The 19349-nt window shown below is 44.4% G+C and overlaps 1 protein-coding gene across 8 annotated transcripts in view; it reads left to right on the top strand.

Moving 5' to 3' along the window:
• The first annotated feature begins 56 nt into the window (after window positions 1-56).
• The window catches only part of mtcl1 (microtubule crosslinking factor 1), a 36311-nt gene continuing 17018 nt past the window's right edge, over window positions 57-19349 (top strand). For 7 of the 8 annotated variants that reach the window (XM_089007497.1, XM_089007498.1, XM_089007496.1 and 4 more), the window contains exons 1-6: window positions 57-2752; window positions 4534-4758; window positions 5503-5661; window positions 12288-12341; window positions 12617-13957; window positions 17430-17555. In XM_089007497.1, the coding sequence (XP_088863623.1) occupies window positions 2054-2752; window positions 4534-4758; window positions 5503-5661; window positions 12288-12341; window positions 12617-13957; window positions 17430-17555 (2604 nt within the window). In that variant the 5' untranslated portion in view covers window positions 57-2053. The remainder of the gene's footprint in view (window positions 2753-4533; window positions 4759-5502; window positions 5662-12287; window positions 12342-12616; window positions 13958-17429; window positions 17556-19349) is intronic. The other variant, XM_089007501.1, reaches the window with a different exon arrangement.

Raw genomic sequence — 19349 nt, 5'->3', positions numbered from 1 at the left:
GCTACGTTTAGAGTCAGCATATGTGTTCCTGGTAGCAGACAGACAGTTTTTGGCTAACTTGTATATTAGATTGATAGTTTTTGGCAAATTTGTAGATTGGATTGGTAGTTTTTGGCTAACTTGTGGAGTGATAGTTTTTGGCTAACTTGTAGATTGATAGTTTTTGGCTAACGTGTAGATTGATAGTTTTTGGCTAACGTGTGGATTGATAGTTTTTGGCTAACTTGTATATTACATTGATAGTTTTTGGCTAACTTGTAGATTGGATTGGTAGTTTTTGGCTAACTTGTGGATTGATAGTTTTTGGCTAACTTGTAGATTGATAGTTTTTGGCTAACTTGTATATTAGATTGATAGTTTTTGGCTAATTTGTAGATTGGATTGGTAGTTTTTGGCTAACTTGTAGATTGGATTGGTAGTTTTTGGCTAACTTGTAGATTGGTAGTTTTTGGCTAACTTGTAGAGTGATAGTTTTTGGCTAACGTGTAGAATAGATAGCTAACTTGTGAATCGATAGTTTTGGCTAACTTGTAGAGAGAGTCTCGGCCAACTTGTGGATTTGATTGATAGTTTTGGCCAACTTGTAGATTCGACTGATAGTTTTGGCCATCTTGTAGATGCGATTGATAGTTTTGGGATAACTTGTGGATCGACGGTTTTTGGCTGACTTGTGGATTGATAGTTTCTGGCTAAAGTGTAGACGAGACAGTTTTTGGCCAACTTGTAGAGAGATAGTTTTCGGCCAACTTGTGGATTCGATTGATAGTTTTGGGCTAACTTGTAGATTGATAGTTTTTTGCTAACTTGTGAATCGACAGTTTTTGGCTAACTTGTTTCTCTCGCTGTTGTCTCGTTTTTCATCCGTTTACTGAAATAATCAGGCAAGGTGCCATGTTGATTAAGACGAGCTGCCGTGTCGACAAACCACTGACCCAATCAAAAGAGATTGATATCAGCTGTGATTCCAAAAGTTTAAGTGTGGCATTTTTTTGTGTATCGTCTATTTGGTGAGTGTCATTCTATCGTTAAAATTATATTTAATCATTCTGATTTAATTCAGTCGGAATTTTATTCTGTTGTTGATGTGGATAATAGTACAGTTCAGTAACGTACATTCTCAATTAGGTAGCAAAACGACTTTTGATATAGTTGACCATGACCATAATGACCAACATTTTTGACGAATAAAACACATTTTTCGTAAGGAGTTAATGACAGCGATATTTATTTTCCATTAATTTGACGTAAAGTTAAAACTACTTCGCATATTATGTTGTGTACGTGTTTGTTACTTCCGGGTTGAGTGAACGCTGGCGAATTGGCTGCTGCTGCTCACCCACAGAAATATGTATCCTGTGACTAAAGTGTCCTTGAGTGTTTTGAAATGCGATTATAAAAAATTATTATTCGGTGAACGATATAAAAAGTGAGTAGAAATGGGGGGAAACGAGTTTTGATATACCTGTAATAAGGCGCAGATATATTTCACGTGCCAGTTGAATGAGTCACGTGGTTAAAGTGGTCGATTTATGAATAATGCAGAGCTGAAATCCTGAGTGGCGTGTACATCAAGTGAAGAGACTACGCGTGTCCACGAGCGCTTGCCTCGCTTCCATCTCAAACCCACGAAGTAGGCGAGTGTCGGTCTCAAACTACGCATGCGCCCCGAAGCCAATCTCGGGCGTCACTACATTGCAGCGTTTGCGGATCTGACGCTTCGAGTCACCACCAAGAACTCGTCGCAGAGATGATAGCGATGGAGACGCGCAAGCCACAGAGAACCCGAGTCTATCTGCGTCTCAGCCGCCAGCTTGTCTGCCACCTGCCAGTCTCCTTCCCACGCTAATCCGATACGACTGCAGTCCTCCGCGGGGACTACAATGACACCCTGAGTGAGCGAACACTCGTAGCCGCCTCACAACGCAGTGATGCTCATCTCGAACCAAACCAAGAAGAGGCTCCGCAACGGTTGTTCCCGTCCCGCGGTGCCGAGGATCGAACGTTTCCTCCACCGACCTCCTCGTTCGTTTCCTTCTTCTCCTCCTGCTGGTGTATGATGGAGACCCCCAGTGGCTCTGCGGGCAGCGATAACAGACCGAGCCAGCCGGAGAAGAAGAGACCGAACCGAGTGCCCTCCCCGGCCAGACCTTTCCTGAAGGACGTGCATGGCCGCGCCGCCAAGCCGCCGGCCATCGGATCCAAATCGCCCAAATTCGGCAAGCAGCAGGCTCCCGTCCGCGGCTCCAGGCGCAACCTCCTCGCCGGGAAAGAGAAGCCCGCCACGGCCCCCAGAAGTGGCGCCAAGGCCGGGCTGCCCAAAAAAACAAGCAGGCTCCCCGGAGCCGAATTGAAAGCGAGCAGCAGTCCGATTCTCATCAAGGCCAAGAAAGGGAAATTCGTCCCGGCGTGTCTCGGACGAATCGGTCATGGCTCCCCAGTCCGGGTGCCGACCGGTCTGCTTGGCCAGACCGACAGCAGTTCGGACCTGTCGGACTGCCCGTCCGAGTTGGCGCCGGTGGCCAGCAGTGACGCCGAGTCTGGGACGGGCTCCGGCGAAAAGGATCACCAGGGGGCAGAGCCTCCGTTACGGACCGGGCCACCTGCGACCGCGGCGGCTACTTTGGTGCTTCATCCCGCCGGCAAGTCGACGGTGTGTGTGGTCCGTGCCGGTCCGGAGAAGAAAGCCAAAGGAAGCGAAGAAGAACTGCTGAGGGAAATCGAGGATTTGAGATCCGAAAATGATTATTTAAAGGTAAACACTTTTTGATATATTTGAATTTTAATTGGCTGGAGGAGTTTCTTCACTCATTAGCAGTGGGACATTTCATTAAGTACACATGAGACGAAAATGATAAATACAGGTACAGTGATACCTCGGTTTACGAACCCCTTGGCTTACAAACTTTTCGGTTTACAAAGGTTAAATTTATGAGGATTTTACCTTGGCATACGAACTTTACCTTGGCAGCCGAACTTTTTTCGTTCACGGAGCTGCCTCAATGAGTGATGTGTCGTTCGCGAACTAGCCATTCTTCTCACAACAAAGTGGCAGTCGACTGTTTTTGTCCTCTATTCCCCGCCCTCAGTCTTCAGTTAAAGCCACGTGATTGGTCAAGAACGCAGCAGTGAGGGGAGTTGGTTTAAACATTAAAAAGACAGTCAGACGACAGTGAGCTTTGAACTTTGATAGTTCAAAGGCAGAGTATAGACTGCAAGGTTAAAATATCCCATCAATCAGGCTCCACAAACAACCCACACAAGCCATCTGTACACTTGATGCAAAAAGCTATCAACCCAGCTAAACACAACAAAATTGATGAGGAACTAGATAAAATTATCACAGAGAAAGCACCTACAAGGGATCATTCCTCAAGATGGTGAAAGAAGGTTACGTTCCTCATCAAGTGTTTAATGCTGATGAAACCGGCCACTCCATTCCATCAAGCCATCAACGACCATCAAAAAGGTAAATAAAACGTCTTTATTTTATAGTACAGTTTATTTCTTTAATTATAATACAATTGCACGTTTAGTATACATAAAATAAGGTATATTTTGTGTAGTTTTAAGGCTTAGAAAATTAGAAAGGAGAAAATTATGTTTTATGGGGACCTTGGAACGGATTATTCTCATTTTAATGGTTTCCTATGGGAAATTAATTTTTGGGATACACACTTTTCACCTTACACACTCTGTCTGGGAACCAATTAAGTTCGTAAGCCAAGGTATCACTGTAACTATGTGTGTGTTTGTGTATACACACATATTGGCCTTGGTGACAACATTGCAAGTGGTTAATCAGCTTTGCTCTCCGCATTAAATCTGCCCCATCCCCGAGGACTCGCGTGTCCCATGTGTACTTGGGTTCATGCGGCCTCTTGCGGGGCCAGCTGGTTCATCCTCACACACACACACACACACACACACACACACACACACACACACACACACACACACACACACACACACACACACACACACACACACACACACACACACACACACACACACACACACACACACACACACACACACACACACACACACACACACACACACACACACACACACACACACACACAAGTCAAAGTGTGCATCAATGTCATTTTATGAATCACTTCGCAAACAGCAGTTTAATGCTCAGAAGGCACAACTTGACATTACAATGGCCCATTGTCATCATCCCAAGAGTCGTTTCTAATATTTTGATGACTCCCATCTGACTGAATAGGCACAATAATAATAATAATAATACATTTCATTTCTAAGCGCCTTTTAAAATCCTCAAGGTCACTTTACTAACACAAGTTTTTCTGTGGTTGAGCAGCGGCAGCCACACGTGCCAGCGTTCACTCAACCCGGAAGTAACTCAAATAGATAGAAGGCTAGCTTGCTATTGTATAGCGAATAAATAGCAAAGAATAAATAGCTATGAGACTAATAAAGGCAAATCCAAGAGATAGCCAATAATATTAGCTTCTTGGTATAAACCGAGCAGCTTATAACCATGAAAAAAAAACATTGCGGTTGCAGGATGAGGCGGAGGAGCTACGGGCGGAGATGGAGGAGCTTCGCGACACCTACATGGACGAGGAGGTGTACCAGCTGCAGGAGCTTCGTCGCGAACTGGAGCGCTCCAACAAAAACTGCCGCATCCTGCAGTACCGCCTGAGGAAGGCCGAGCAGAAGGGCCTGCGCGCCGCCCAGACGGGACACGTGGACGGCGAGCTGCTTCGTGGCCTCGAGCAAGACCTCAAGGTGTCACATTGAGTCGTGGATTGGTGGAAAAAAATAGATAACGGAAGACTTTCGATGAAAAGGTTTCTTCAGCCGTCATCTGCACTTCTTTGAAGGTGTCGGACGTTTTGCTTCTTATCCCAGAGGCTTCGTCAGCGAACTAAATTTTTTTGCTGGTAGTTCTGGCCCTATATATATATATTCCTACTGTCCAGACGTCGTGGTGCCAGACTCTGCTATGATTGGTCCCTGCTCTCAGGTTAGGGGGGGAGCAGAGGATTACTCCCTACGGCTACACTGATTACTTCTATTGTCCTGCCTAAGTATGGGTCTACGACTGGCCTGATTGCCCCATTTGATCTGGTATCACCTCATCAGCATAACTAAGCCTATGTTACCTAAGAAGTCAGTTGTAGGAACGATCCAAATTGAACCTCACCCCACCATGGCGAGTTAGTGAAGGGTTTTGCTTTTTTTATGAAAATCGCTTCTTTTACTCCCCTTTCAAACCATCAATTTTCGTTCGCTAAGATTTTAACCTCATTGTCATCAAATGAGTGGTTGCTAGCTTTTAGGTGCATATGTACTGCACATTGATGTTGATAGTCTTTTTTTGGGGGGAGAATTTGTTTAGTCTCCCCAATGTATTGCTCTTTCCAAATAAGTCCAGATGACGGCTGAAGAAACCTTCTCATCGATGGACCACTCCTGTACGACTGAGAGCTTACACAGACTGACCTTTGGTGACCACGTATGTGACCCCAGGTGGCCAAAGACGTGTCGGTCCGTCTGCACAACGAGCTGGAGAACGTGGAGGACAAGCGGAGCCGAGCCGAGGACGAGAACGAGCAGTTGCGGCAGAGGATCATCGAAGTGGAGATCTCCAAACAGGCGCTGCAAAATGAGCTGGAGCGAGCCAAGGAGGTCAGTGGGGAAAAAAATGGCGGCTGGATCTGTCACTTCATACCCCGTCGCGACATCTTTATTTTTTAGGTTATGTTATCACTAGTTTCTAGGCAGGAATCAATCATTGGCACACCCAAAATCGCAATTTAACCCATTCACTGCCAGACGATGTGCAAAAAAATGTGTCCACTCCAGTGCCAGGGTTTTTGTCATTATCACTTGAATTCCAGTACCCACATAATATTGTTTTTTTTAGGGCTACATAAACATTGAATTCAGCGTGAGAAACCTTAGACTCTCTTCTTTCATCAGGAAAAAAGAGTTAATTCCTAAATTTTATGCGTCTGGAGTTATATGAGCTGGAAATGAGGGCGACTGTCCAAAATACAATGTAATACATACATATTGGTTTATATCGCTCTTTAACAACAGCTGAAGCTGGAACAAAGTGTTAACATGGAAAAAAAGGGAAATGCTGCCTCCTTGTGGATAAGAAAAATATTGCCAGAGGCCATGGCCAGCGCTTTATCGGCACCCAAGCATGAAAAAAAAAAACACGAACAAATTTGTGAATGGCGCCGTCATATTTTCAATTCCCGAATAAATTTGTGAATTGCAGTGAATGAGTGAAAAAAAATGACATACAGTCATCCGCTAGGCTGTTTCCATGACGACGCAGTGACAAAAGATGGGGTGTTTCGGCATGGACAGGAAGTCAGACAGACCCCGCCCCTCTATAAATCCTATCTGCTAACAAACAAGAGCCCGACATATCGTCTCAAGCCAGCCACTTGACTTAGATACTTTGCCCGAAGCAGATCTGTTTCATGTGGCGCAATAGAGCCGAGAAATTTGACGACGACAACTTCCAATTTCGCGACGTATTGCTGATCAAAAGCTGGTAGGAGAATCTCATTGACCCGGTTAGCATGTGCTGTTGTGTGTTATTCCGCCAATAAATGCAGAGACTCCCTGCCGCAGTGGCACACATCCTCCCTTTGAACATAAATACATATTGAGCATTTAGAATTCACTACAGCGCCACATCATCACAGTAACTTTTTTTTTTGGGGTGGGGGGCATGGATTGTCATACACTTATTTTATCCCAGTGGCCTGAAGGTAGACCTAAATTCATATTAATGTCTGGGATAATTTTTTTGTGGGGTGAGACATACAGTGATACCTTGGCTTACGAACTTAATTGGTTCCCAGACAGAGTGTGTAAGGCGAAACGTGTGTATCCCAAAAATTAATTTCCCATAGGAAACCATTAAAATGAGAATAATCCGTTCCCAGGTCCCCATAAAACATAATTTTCTACTTTCTAAGCCTTAAAACTACACAAAATATACCTTATTTTATGTATAATAAACGTGCTTTGGTATTATAATTCAAGAAATAAACTGGACTGTATAATAAAGTCGTTTTATTTACCTTTGTGATAGTCGTTGATGGCTTGATGGAATGGAGTGGCCGCTTTCATCAGCATTAAACACTTGATGAGGACGTAACCTTCTTCTTTCACCATCTTGAGGAATTACCTTGTCCCTCATAAATTGACTGGGAATTTTAACCTTGCAGTCTACACTCTGTAGTCTGCTTGTCTCTTTAATGTTTAACACCCCCCCCCCCCCCCTCACTGCTGCGTTCTTGACTAATCACGTGGCTTTAACCGAAGACTGGGGGTGGGGAATAGAGGACAAAAACAGTCGGCTGCCATTTTGTTGTTAGAACGGGCTCGTTCGCGAACAACACATCACTCATTGAGGCAGCGCCACGTACAAAAACGTTCATATGCCAAGGTAAAGTTTTCATAAATGTAAGTTCGTAAACCGAAAAGTTTGTAAACCAGGAGGTACGTAAACCGAGGTATCACTAATTTCCACTCCACTCCCAAAGCACCCCTCCCCCATACTCCGCTGTCTCGTTAAGCAACTAATTGTGATCCATGGGTGGCGCAGGGTGGGGGTACCAGGGGCGCCGGCCCCATGCATCCGTTCTCCCACACTTTTCACGTTCAAGCCACCTGCACAAATAACCCTCTGTTGTCTGGCGGCCATTGTTATTCTTCTATTGGTTTGGAGATTTTGGAGACACACGCATGTGACGTGTGTTATGTAGGAGGCCTAAAAATGAAATTGTAGAAAGCTGACCCTGTTTGGGGAGCCGACACGCAACAGAGATTGGCACAATGGGGCTTTAATGGGCTGCGTCAACGAATGTGTAGCCACAAATTTACACACAGACAACCACCTTACGCCTCGACATACACAAAGGCACACACATTTCTCACTTATTCAACACACGTCCATGTGGCGTCATCGTTTAATGACTACACTTGTAAAGTAGTAAAATGCCGCCAGTGGAGGTTCATCATCACGCATAATTTCAATCACACGCGGCCTCAAACAACAACAATAGGATACACTGCACTTTATTGTGTCATTAATTTGGTTTGATTTCACGTCAAAACAGTTTTTCGACTCAACATTTTATCGGCGACAAGGACCTGTTGTTTACAAGACGCTTGCCTCCTCCCCCGAGGAGAGCGAGGGTGGGGGCGGGGGTGTGGCAGGGGAGGTCTGACCTTGAAGCAACCTCAGGGAATGCCGCATCCCGCCTGTCTCGCTGAGAAATGTTATCTCTTCTGATGCCGCACGCGCAACTCACACATGCGCAGATAGACGGACACACATTCCATTATATTTAAACACAGCCAGCTTTTTCGCATGAGTGCACCTGCATCGATAGCATTGAATTTCCGTCTCACTGCATCTTTTACCTGCTGGGGTGTATATTTAGGCGAGTGAGTGAGTGAGTGAGAGAGAGAGTGTGTGAGTGAGTGAGGTTGTGAGTGAGAGAGTGAGAGTGTGAGAGACTGTGAGTGTGAGAGTGCATGAGTGTAAGAGAGAGTGTGAGAATAAGAGTGAGTATGTGTGAGAGCGTGTGAATGTGAGAGTGTGTGAGAGAGTGTAAAAGAGTGAGAGTGAGTGGGTGTGTGAGAGAGTGTCTGAGAGTGAGTGAGAGAGTGTAGGTGAGTGAGAGAGTGTAAGTGAGTGAGTGTGAGACAGAGAGTGCTTGTGAGAGTGCGTGTGAGTGAGTGAGTGAGGTTGTGAGTGTGAGTGAGTGAGTGTGAGAGACTGTGAGAGTGAGTGAGAGTGCGTGAGTGTGAGAGTTAGTGTGAGAGAGTGGGAGAGTAAGAGTGAGTGAGTGTGAGAGCGTGTGAATGTGAGAGTGAATGAGTGGAAGTGAGTGTGAGAGAGTGTCAGAGAGAGATTGAGAGAGAGTGAGTCTGAGAGTGAGTGAGAGAGTGTAGGAGAGTGAGAGAGTGTAAGTGAGTGAGTATGAGACAGAGAGTGAGTGTGAGAGTGAGTGCGAGTGAGAGTGAGAGAGAGAGAGAGAGAGAGAGAGAGAGAGAGAGAGAGAGAGAGAGAGAGAGAGAGAGCGAGAGAGAGAGAGGGAGAGAGAGAGAGATGGACACAGACAAGAAAAAAATTGGCAAGCTAACATAATGCAGCCTTCATCTGAAGACAGGTACCTCCATTTATCTATTTTGCTTTGCTCTGAGCGACCTCCATAATTCCAAATCAATCAGGTTAATGCCTCAGAAGGTCAAAGAGCAGCCAAAAAGGCTGGAGACATGCCAAGTAATGCAAACAGCTTTTACTTTTCAGCCCAACTACCGCGTCGCCTTCAAATTAGCTTGTAGCATCCAAACCAACAAGTGACATAGTCAGCACTACCGCAGGCTAGCTTGTCAAGGCTAACTCGAAATGTGTGTGGAAGACTAGAGATAAGGAGGATACTGCAGCAGAAGGAGTGTTGTCGTTGCAGTCCGCTAATAGGATTTAATGGGGGGGGGGGGGGGGTTAGGGGGGTGGCAGAGCGTTCCCCGAAAGGGGGGCGGGATGGCAGCACAAAAGGAGCTTTTGAGGCTGGCTGGATGCAGATAAAGCTCGCCTCCAAGACTCACGCACGACAGCAGAATAAATGTCACTTGAAATTATTCGGAGGCCGATTTGCAGAGTCGGATTGCGGACTGTAATCCATTTCAATAGATTCATTAATACGACGCACGCACTTGAGTGAATGTAAACGCTACTCGGATAATTGGGGTGTGGGTGTTTTATTTTTATGAACCGTACCTGAAATAAACCGCCCATAGCAATGATTTTGCAAACTGAAAAAATATAATAGAAATAATGTCAGTCATTTTAGTTGAAAACAGACATTTTGGGGTTGGTTAAAAGGACAACCGACACCATTTTTTTATTTCCTAACTATCATCAGAAAAACGTTTTGTAGCATCTAAAATACCCAAAACACGCAGGCTGATATTTTTAGTCAAATGCAAAACACCAATAAAAATGAGTTAAAGTGTCCCAAAACGACTTCAAAATGATGACTAATAGTCGTTACAGTAAAGTCTTGTTATATCGATATCGGATATATCGATAGTCCCGGTTATATCGATACTATTTCTATGCACGCACGGAGAAAATTACATGCAAACAGGGTCGGATATATCGATAGTCCCGGTTATATCGATATTTTTTCGGACTCCCTTGAATATCGATATAACGAGACTTTACTGTATTTAGTAATAGAGATTAAGAATCTTTGTAAAATACGCTCAGTAGAAATCATTTGAAGTGATTTTACAAATTATGGACACAACTTGTCTGGGGGTGTCGGTTGTCCTTTAAACGTTTGTCGTATGATAGTATCAACAATGTCTTTATTGGCGTTGGTCAGGGATCACAAAGCTTTGTCTAATCCTGCGTCTGCCCAGACAGACAGATTAGCTCTGCCACCGTGGCGAAGAATTAGAACAGTAGCGGTGTCAGAGACGCTCAGCGGGGTGTCAAAGTGAACTGGCTTGGTCATGTGACCCATCGTGTGTTCACTAATTATTTCCTTTCATATCTATCGGCTATCGGCCGTACAGTGGTCCATTGATGAAAAGGTTTCTTCAACTGTCATCTGTACTCCTTTGAAGGTTTCGCTCCTCATCCGAAGAGCTTTGTCAGCGAACTAAAGTTGTGCTGGTAACTCGTCCGATACCTTCAAAGAAGTACAGATGATGACTGTAGAAACCTTTTCTTCGATTCTAGATGGATCGTAACTGGGAAATAAATTCCTTGTGTGTGTGTGTGTGTGTGTGTGTGTGTGTGTGTGTGTGTGTGTGTGTGTGTGTGTGTGTGTGTGTGTGTGTGTGTGTGTTTGCATGGGAAAAGTCAGTCGCAGCCTCTATGCAGTTTGAGTTCATGTTTTGGTGGTGTTGCTAGGTGGACGTTTCCTCCCCTGCCGTTGAGCCACTGACTGAGTCACGGTTTATTTTTGATGTATTTATTTTTTTATCCCATCGTGGATGACAAACCGGTCTTTGGAGGGACTAAATATAAAGAATAGTAAAAAGGAAACCAAATACAGTGATACCTCGGTTTACGAAATTAATTGGTTCCCAGAAAGTGTGTTAGGCAAAAAGTTAATCTGCCAAAAATGTATTTCCCATAAGAAACCATTAAAAATGAGAATAATCCGTTCCCAGGTCCCCAGAAAACATAATTTTCTACTAAATAAGCCTTATTTTACGTATAATAAATTTGCTGTTGTATTGTAATTCAAGAAATAAACTGTACTGTATAATAAAGTCGTTTTATTTACCTTTGTGAAAGTCGTTGATGTAGTTGCCTCTTGATGATATCCGAGTGAAGTTGCCGTGCTTTCTCAGCGATAATACCCTCACTCACTCACAATGTCCCCTGCTAGCTGCTTTTCGTTAATTCAAATCAACAGACGTTTTTCAACCTCTTCTATTGCCTGAGACCGTTGCTTGGACAACACAGAAACACCCTTAGCCACACGTAGCAATGATCGACTTAGCGTACTGGGACGCTAAGTCACACAAACGCACACCTCGTTGATGTTCTTTGATAATCTTCTTCTGTTCTACTGTAATTTTCTTTTATGTCCTCTTTGGTTTAACACTAGCCTGTGGTGGGGTCTTTTTCTGTCCCAAAAAAAGCAAAAGTACTCCACTCGATAACAAACCACATCTGCACTGAAAGAAAGTGGGTGTGGAAAACTAATCCGCCAGCAACGGTTGCGCTGTTCGACAATGTGGTTTGGTGTTCTTCCGCCGAAAAGTAGTCCGCCAGCCATTGTGGCGCTCCGTGTGTTTCCCGAAAACTAGCTCGTATGCCAAGATTATATTCTCGCAAATTTAATGTTCGTTAGGCGAAAAGTTCGTAAACTAAAGCATTCGTGAACCGAGATATCACCGTAGTCCTCTAGTTGTTCCTCACTTGGTTTGAAAGTAGGTTTGAACCTGATGATGCAGGCTCAGACGAACTCTGGTTTGCATTAAATACATGAAAGACTTTCATCCGTCATCAGACATTGACCTGATGACGGAAATGTTTAATGTTACGCAAGCTACTCGGCGAGGATTAATGTTCTGATGCCTCCTGTCTTTTACAGGATTATTATTGATAAAATCTCAAGCGGATCTCCGTCCTGAGTATCATCTATCGCTCTCATTTCCTCCTGTCAATACCGGAACAAGCGTCAAATGCGTTGGTTTGTTCTGAAAAGTCCTTATTTAGTTTTTTTTTCTTGGGGGTGGGGGTTGTTTTGCAGACTATATTGAGACGACGAGGGAGCTCATATAAGGACAAGAAATCCATCTGCCAGGTACACCAAATACAGTAAAGTCTCGTTATATCGATATCGGATATATCGATAGTCCCGGTTATATCGATACTATTTCTATGCACGCACAGAGAAAATTACATGCAAACAGGGTCGGATATATCGATAGTCCCGGTTATATCGATATTTTTTCGGACTCCCTTGAATATCGATATAACGAGACTTTACTGTATCTGATTTTATTTATCATTTACTGTCTAAAAAAGACGTATGGTATGTATTGAAAATATACCGATACAAGAGTTTCTCGTCACTAGGAGGACAGCGCTGACCTCAGGTGCCAGCTCCAATTCGCCAAGGAGGAATCAGGCCTGATGCGTAAAAAAATGGCTAAGCTAGGCAAGGAGAAAGATGAACTCGAACAGGAGTTACAGAAGTACAAGTCGGTCTACGGAGACGTGGACAGTCCGCTTCCCCTGGCTGAGTGCTCCTCCGGAGGAGCTGGTCCTCATTCCACCCGCGAGGCGGAGCTGCGACTGCGCCTCAAACTGGTGGAAGAGGAGGCGAACATTCTCGGAAGGAAGATCGTGGAGTTGGAGGTTGAAAACCGCGGCCTGCGGGCCGAAAACGATGACATCCGTAGCCAGTATGAACGAGACTGTTTCGGAAGGGAGCCGTTCTCCAGCGTGCCGTCATCGCCGTATGGCAGCGACATGCTCGAGTCGGCCGGCGAGCTTCGCCGTCACCTCCAGTTCGTAGAGGAGGAAGCGGAACTGTTGCGTCGCTCCATCTCGGAGATTGAGGACCACAACAGGCAGCTGACTTCAGAGCTCAACCGTTTCAAGTTCAGTTCTGGGCTGGTCGGCGAGGACGGAGAGGAAGGAGGACTCTTTAAACCCGCAAACGGTTCCGGTGGAGGGATGATGATAGAGGAGCTGAAATCAGCCAGGATGCAGATTAACGAGCTGAGCGGAAAAGTGATGAAGCTTCAATACGAGAACCGAGTTCTCCTGTCCAACGTCCAGCGTTGCGACCTGGCGGCGCACTTGGGCCTGAGAACCGGTAGTCCGCGAGACAGCGACGCAGACAGTGACGCCGGACGTCGGGAAGTAGCCGAAGACGAAGAAGCGGGACGACTCCTTCTACTCCAACCCAAGAGGGAAGGCCCTGTCGGTGGGGAGAGCGACTCTGAAGACCTCTTTGAGAAAACCACCACCACCACCTCTGGGTTTGGAAGTATCAGACCGTCGGATGGAATCGAGCTCAGCGCCGCAGAACTCGCCAACCGCCGCCGAGAGGAACGAGAATCCTTTGCCAATGTAAAAAGAGAGGCGGATCGACTCGGCAAATCTGTGGACCGTCTGATCACCGATACGGACAGTTTGATCCTGGAAGGGAGGCTTTTGGTAACGACGGCGGAAGGTTCTCAGGGAGGAGGCGACTCCCAAGTCTTGGACACCATCAATACTCGCATGAAGGCGTTCCGCACCGAGCTGCACATCTTCGTGGAGAAGCTGGATGGATTGAGGGAGAGAACAGATGACCTGTCCCCGATGCCAAACCTGACAGAGTCCAGCAGCTTCCTCTCCACGGTCACATCCATATCCAGGGATTCTCCCATTGGCAATTTTGGGCGAGACCTGATGACGGACATCCAGGTAATTTCAGTTTTTTAGAGTTTTGCAATTCCATATTGTTGGCTTTGACCTTGCATAGTGTCTCGGGGTAGAGGGAGGTGTACCTCACTTCTCACCTAAAGTCAAAAGGGTTTAGGTTCCAGCTTACCCCTGAACCTGTGATGAGAGTCCAATGAGAGCAACGAGAGTCCAATTACCATTGGACTCTCATTGTTTTAAATATTTACTTCCTTTTTAAGATTCCATTATGTTCTGCCGTCGTTGGAAAATGACTCTTCTCAAATACCCGCTTTACCTCAATTTAACAACCCGCTATTAGCTGTCCATTTCCGTCCAAACCTAGCGAGATCTAAGTGGTTGTCTGGCATCAGGCCATCAGGATCCCACATAAAATTGAAAGTAACCTTCAAAGTCATAATAAACATACAAATATGGACTACCTGGTAGGGTGAGGCTTCTAAGCCAGGTGGTGAGATTGTACTCTTTGAATGTGTTTATTACCAGCGTCTGAAACTCGTGATATTATCAGCGTCTGAAAGTCATGACAAAAAGTTAGTGGACACCAGTGCAGACAACTCTGGAAAGTTGCCATAAAGTTGCCTGCTCCATTTTTCCCAACTTGAAACACAATAAGATGACTAATCGCAAAAAAAAAACATTGTTGCAAAGTATTAAGGAATTTTTTATGAAGGATGTACCTACCACAAATGCTCCCTCGCTTAATTTATCGTAAATATCCCTTGCTGATGATTTTGCTCCAATTGTCGTTTGTCCATACAGTATTCGTCATGTCGCACGATGCAATGTTTGTGTTGCGTCGTCTGCTACAAGTCATGTGAACTCTGCTTTCCACTATGCTTTTAATTATAATAATAATGATACATTAATTTCTAAGCCCCTTTCAAAATTCTCAAGCACACTTTACAGTCACGGGATAATGTACGTTTATCTTTTGTAGCGTCATAAATTTTGTTAGCTTCTTTTGAATCTTCTGGTGCTGAGGTTTTGTGCATCTACTTTGGAAAATGATATGCAAATGCACGACCTTATTATAATGCTCGGGAAAGTCCGTAAGCACGAAACAGGCTTCTTATTGGCTGCCGTGCCAAGTATGCAAATTGACAAACGAACCGAAATTCCAAAATTTCCATACCGAACGAAGATTTTGAAATCGGAATAATGTATTCTGATTTTAAAATCTTTGTTCAAACGTTTGCTTTATTCAATAAAGTTTGCTTTATTGAATAAAGCAAAAATTTGATTTGAAAAAAAAATATATATTTTTTTTTTCTTGAAGAAGTTGTCGGCCACCCGAGCGTAGACGTTTTGTAAGTTGTACGTCCGACGTAACAGTTGCACGCCCTGGGCGTCCGGGCAGACGTTATTTCAGACACTGTTATTAGTAGTGAAAGTTTGATCATTTTGAGGATTCGCCATGGTCAAAGGGGGTTACCAGTGTGCATTCAGTTAACGTTGAGATCTTCAGAAGAACCATATCTAGAAAGAATCCTGTTGGGAGCCACCCAGCTCAACCAAACTGGCGCCGCCTACCATCCGCCACGCCTCCGCCATCACGTCCTGCCGCCGCCGCCACATCGCCATCCACATCTCCATGCACATGCTCGCCGTAGAGCGCCGCCTCGCTTGCCACTCGCACGCACCGCCCACTTGGCCGCGATCCGAGCGTCTTTTAACTCGAGTGCATGGCGGATCGCTTCTGAACGGGCTCGCCTCCTTATCTCTGTGGCTCTTAATGGCCGCTACTGTTTTGTGTGTGTGTATGTTGTCACCAAGGAGACAAAAATCACATTTGTGTGTTGGCAAAAAAAAAAAAGGCTGGAAAGCAGGAAAGCTGGCTGAGTCCCGGTGGAGCTGGGTGGATTCTGCATTCGCAGCTCTCACAAGTTTAAAAAGCATTCAGGGCTTTTATCAGCCTGACCCTCTGCCAGGGTTGAACAAAAGAGAGGTGGCGAATCACCGTCTTTATTCGCTTGTTTGTCCAGTCTTTGTTCTAAAACAGGGGTGTCAAAGTCATTTTTTGCCGCGGGCCAAATAGTAGTTACGATTACGGAGTTTTCAAATCTGAAGTCAACAATAATGACTGTTATTGTGGTTCACATATGACAATTTGAAATTATGGTTCGGATTTAAGCAACCGTCATGGAATTTCACAGGTTTGATTTGCTTTCGTGGACCGAATAAAATGATGTGGCGGGCCAGATTTGGCCCGTGGGCCTTGACTTGGACACCAATGTTCTGAAAGGACTCGGGATTTTTTTATTTTTTTATTTTGGGCGGACCACAAGAGGAAACAATCCCACGATGAGGCAAAAGAGAAGACCAACCCTTCATACAATGGTGAAGTCACTGGAATATTTCTATTTGTTAGCTCGCAGGCTACATTCTAGTTCGTGGAGAATAGCATAAGCACATATGACATCACAGTAATTTTTTGGTGTGTGTTGGAGGGGGGGGGGATGTTCCACCCTCAAAAGTAAAAAAAGGGGAACATTTGCGGAGTCAATTGAGTTTGTGCTTTCTTGTCCCTCTGCTAATAAGCAGGAGGACATATAGCCTCCTAGCTAAAGGCTACTTCCTGGTTCAACGAGTTTATGACGACGATACCCGCCATTGTTCAAATTGAGAAAATGCCTCTTTCTCTTTAGTTTGTCACTTATGACACCCTTTTTTGAGCATCGGGGAAGTAGCAACTTAACAGCTGGAAACTTTCTGAAAACATTGGGAGTAAATGAGTTTACAAACGGTGAATGCTGATGACATTTAAATTGTGACATCAAGAATGTTTATTTTTCTTCTATCTAAATCCCATGGCAGCGCTTGAAAATGAAACTTGTCCAAAAAAAAGCTCACTTTAACGCTACGTCCCCATTTTGTACAATACACAAGCATGTTAAGCGGCCATTTTGTTGTTCCTGACCACCTCTATTTACGAGCTCGCTTGTCGCACTGCACCTTTTTTTTTTTTTGCCCATGGTTATTTCTCAAGCCAGCTGCTTTGATTTGGACTCACGTATCCGTCATTGCATGCGCTTCATAATGAGTGTTTTGCATTCTTTCCACCTTAAATTCCCTCGTCCTTCTCACCCGCCCCCGACCTTTTCCTCCTTCAGATGTTCCAGCCCACCATTTTGTTCATCCTCATTCTTATCCTGTTCTCATCTCTATCATATGCCATCATCTTTAAGTTGGTCTTTCTCTTTGCGCTTTTTTTTCTACTCTAGTCCGTTTGTTGTCCTTTTAGTTGCCCACACTTTGCCCTTTTCGCTGTTATTCATCAGCCATTTGCTGTTTCTTTTTCTTTCTTTGTGTCTCGTTGGAGGTCTTTCTTCCTCACCCGCTTTGTTGTCCTCTTGTCTTTTTTTTATGTCCACTTGCCACATCACCACAATCTCCTCCACCAACCCTTTCATACCCTCCTGTACACTTCCCGGACCTCCTCCCAACCCCACCACCCACTCCTCTTCACTCACAGTCCGGTCAGAGGGATGAGCTGGAGTGGCGCATAGGACAGGAGCGAGGCGTGGAGACCTACAACCAAAGCAGGGGAGGTGCTGCGGGAATCGCTAGGTACTACAGACCACTGGTTTTAAGAACAGAGGTCAGTGACTACCTCCTCTACCACTTCCTTTTCTACCCATGACATCATCATAATAATAATAATAATAATAAATTTCATTTCTAAGCGCCTTTCAAAACTCTCAAGGTCACTTTACAGTCACAGGGTAAGTTTTTCTGTGGTTTAGCAGCGGCAGCCACACGTGCCAGCGTTCACTCAACCCGGAAGTAACTCAAATAGATACAAAGCTAGCTAGCTAGCTAATAGATAGCTACGTTACTGTCACAGGATAGTTTTTTTTGTGGGTTAGCCAGTAAGTAAAAAAAAGTTACAAAATAATGAGTGTTTATGTGGTTTACATACGACAATTTGAAATTTTGGTTCGGACTTGAGCAAGCGGGATGAAATTTTACAAGTTTGATTTGCTTTCGCGGGCCGAATAAAATGACATGTGTTGCCGTTTGTATAGACACTATTATTATGTGGGAACTTCGGCCCCTGTTATTAATTTTCTCGATAACCCATCAAATTGTTATTTTTTCCATTACATTGTGCATATTTGGTTATTTTTTTAAATACAGTGATACCTCAGTTTACAAACGCTTTAGTTCATAAACGTTTTGCCTTACGAACATTAAATTAGCGAAAATATAATCTTGGCGGACGAACTAGTTTTCTGCGGCCGAACCAAACCACACAGCGCCACGGTGGCTGGTAGACTAGTTTTCGGCGGATGAACACCAAACGACACGGTAGAACACCGCCACGGTGGCTGGCGGACTAGTTTTCCACACTCACTTTCTTTCAATGCACTCAGTGCAGACGTGGTTTGTTATCAAGTGGAGTACTTTTGCTATTATGGGACCAAAGAAAAGACCCCACCACAGCCTAGTGTTAAGCCGAAGAGGACGCAAAAGAAAATTACGGTCGAGCAGAAGAATGAGATCATCGAAAAACACGAACGAGGTGTGCGTTTGTGTGACTTAACGTCCCAGTACCAGGATGCTAAGTGGACCATTGCTACGTGTGGCTAAGGGTGTTTCTGTGTTGGCTAAGCAATAGAAGAGGTTGAAAAACTTCTGTTGATTTGGATTAACGAAGATCAGCTAGCAGTGGACTGTGTGAGTGAGGGTATTATTGCTGAGAAAGCACTGCAACTTCACTCAGATATCATCAAAAGGCAACTACATCAACGAAGGTAAATACAACAACTTTATTATACTATATAGTTTATTTCTTGAATTACAATCCAATAGCACATTTATTCTACATTAAATAAGGTATATTTTGTGTAGTTTTAAGGCTTATTTAGTAGAAAATTGTTTTATGGGGACCTGGGAACGGATTATTCTCATTTTTAATGGTTTCTTATGAGAAATAAATATTTGGCAGACAAACCTTTCGACTGACACACACTTTCTGTGAACCAATTAAGTTCGTAAACTGGGGTATCACTATTACATTTTTTTAAAACTTAGGATATTGATCCTGAGTTTTAAGGTTTGGAAACGTCACCGTTTGAGCTGATGTATCTGTCAAACGTCAGCCACGCAAGATCAACACTAATCCCGCCTCAATCCCTTTCCACTTCTCGGATTACGCGAAGAAGCACACGCAAATGTCCTGTAATTGTTACATCATGTTGAACCTATTGTACTCTTGAAGTGAAGTGACATAAAAAAGGTGATGAAAAAAAGCACAAGTACTCCACTCGATAACAAACCACATATGCACTGAAAGAAAGTGGGTGTGGAAAACTAGTCCGCCAGCTACAGTGGTGCTGTTCGACCATGTGGTTTGGTGTTCTTCCGCCGAAAACTAGTCCGCCAGCCATTG

This window comes from Hippocampus bargibanti, linkage group LG11 (assembly GCF_051943395.1).
Source record: "Hippocampus bargibanti isolate YZ-2025 linkage group LG11, ASM5194339v1, whole genome shotgun sequence".
Lineage (NCBI taxonomy): Eukaryota > Metazoa > Chordata > Actinopteri > Syngnathiformes > Syngnathidae > Hippocampus > Hippocampus bargibanti.
The sequence above is the reverse complement of the archived record's forward strand: the minus strand, read 5'-3'. Positions and strand labels throughout refer to the sequence as shown.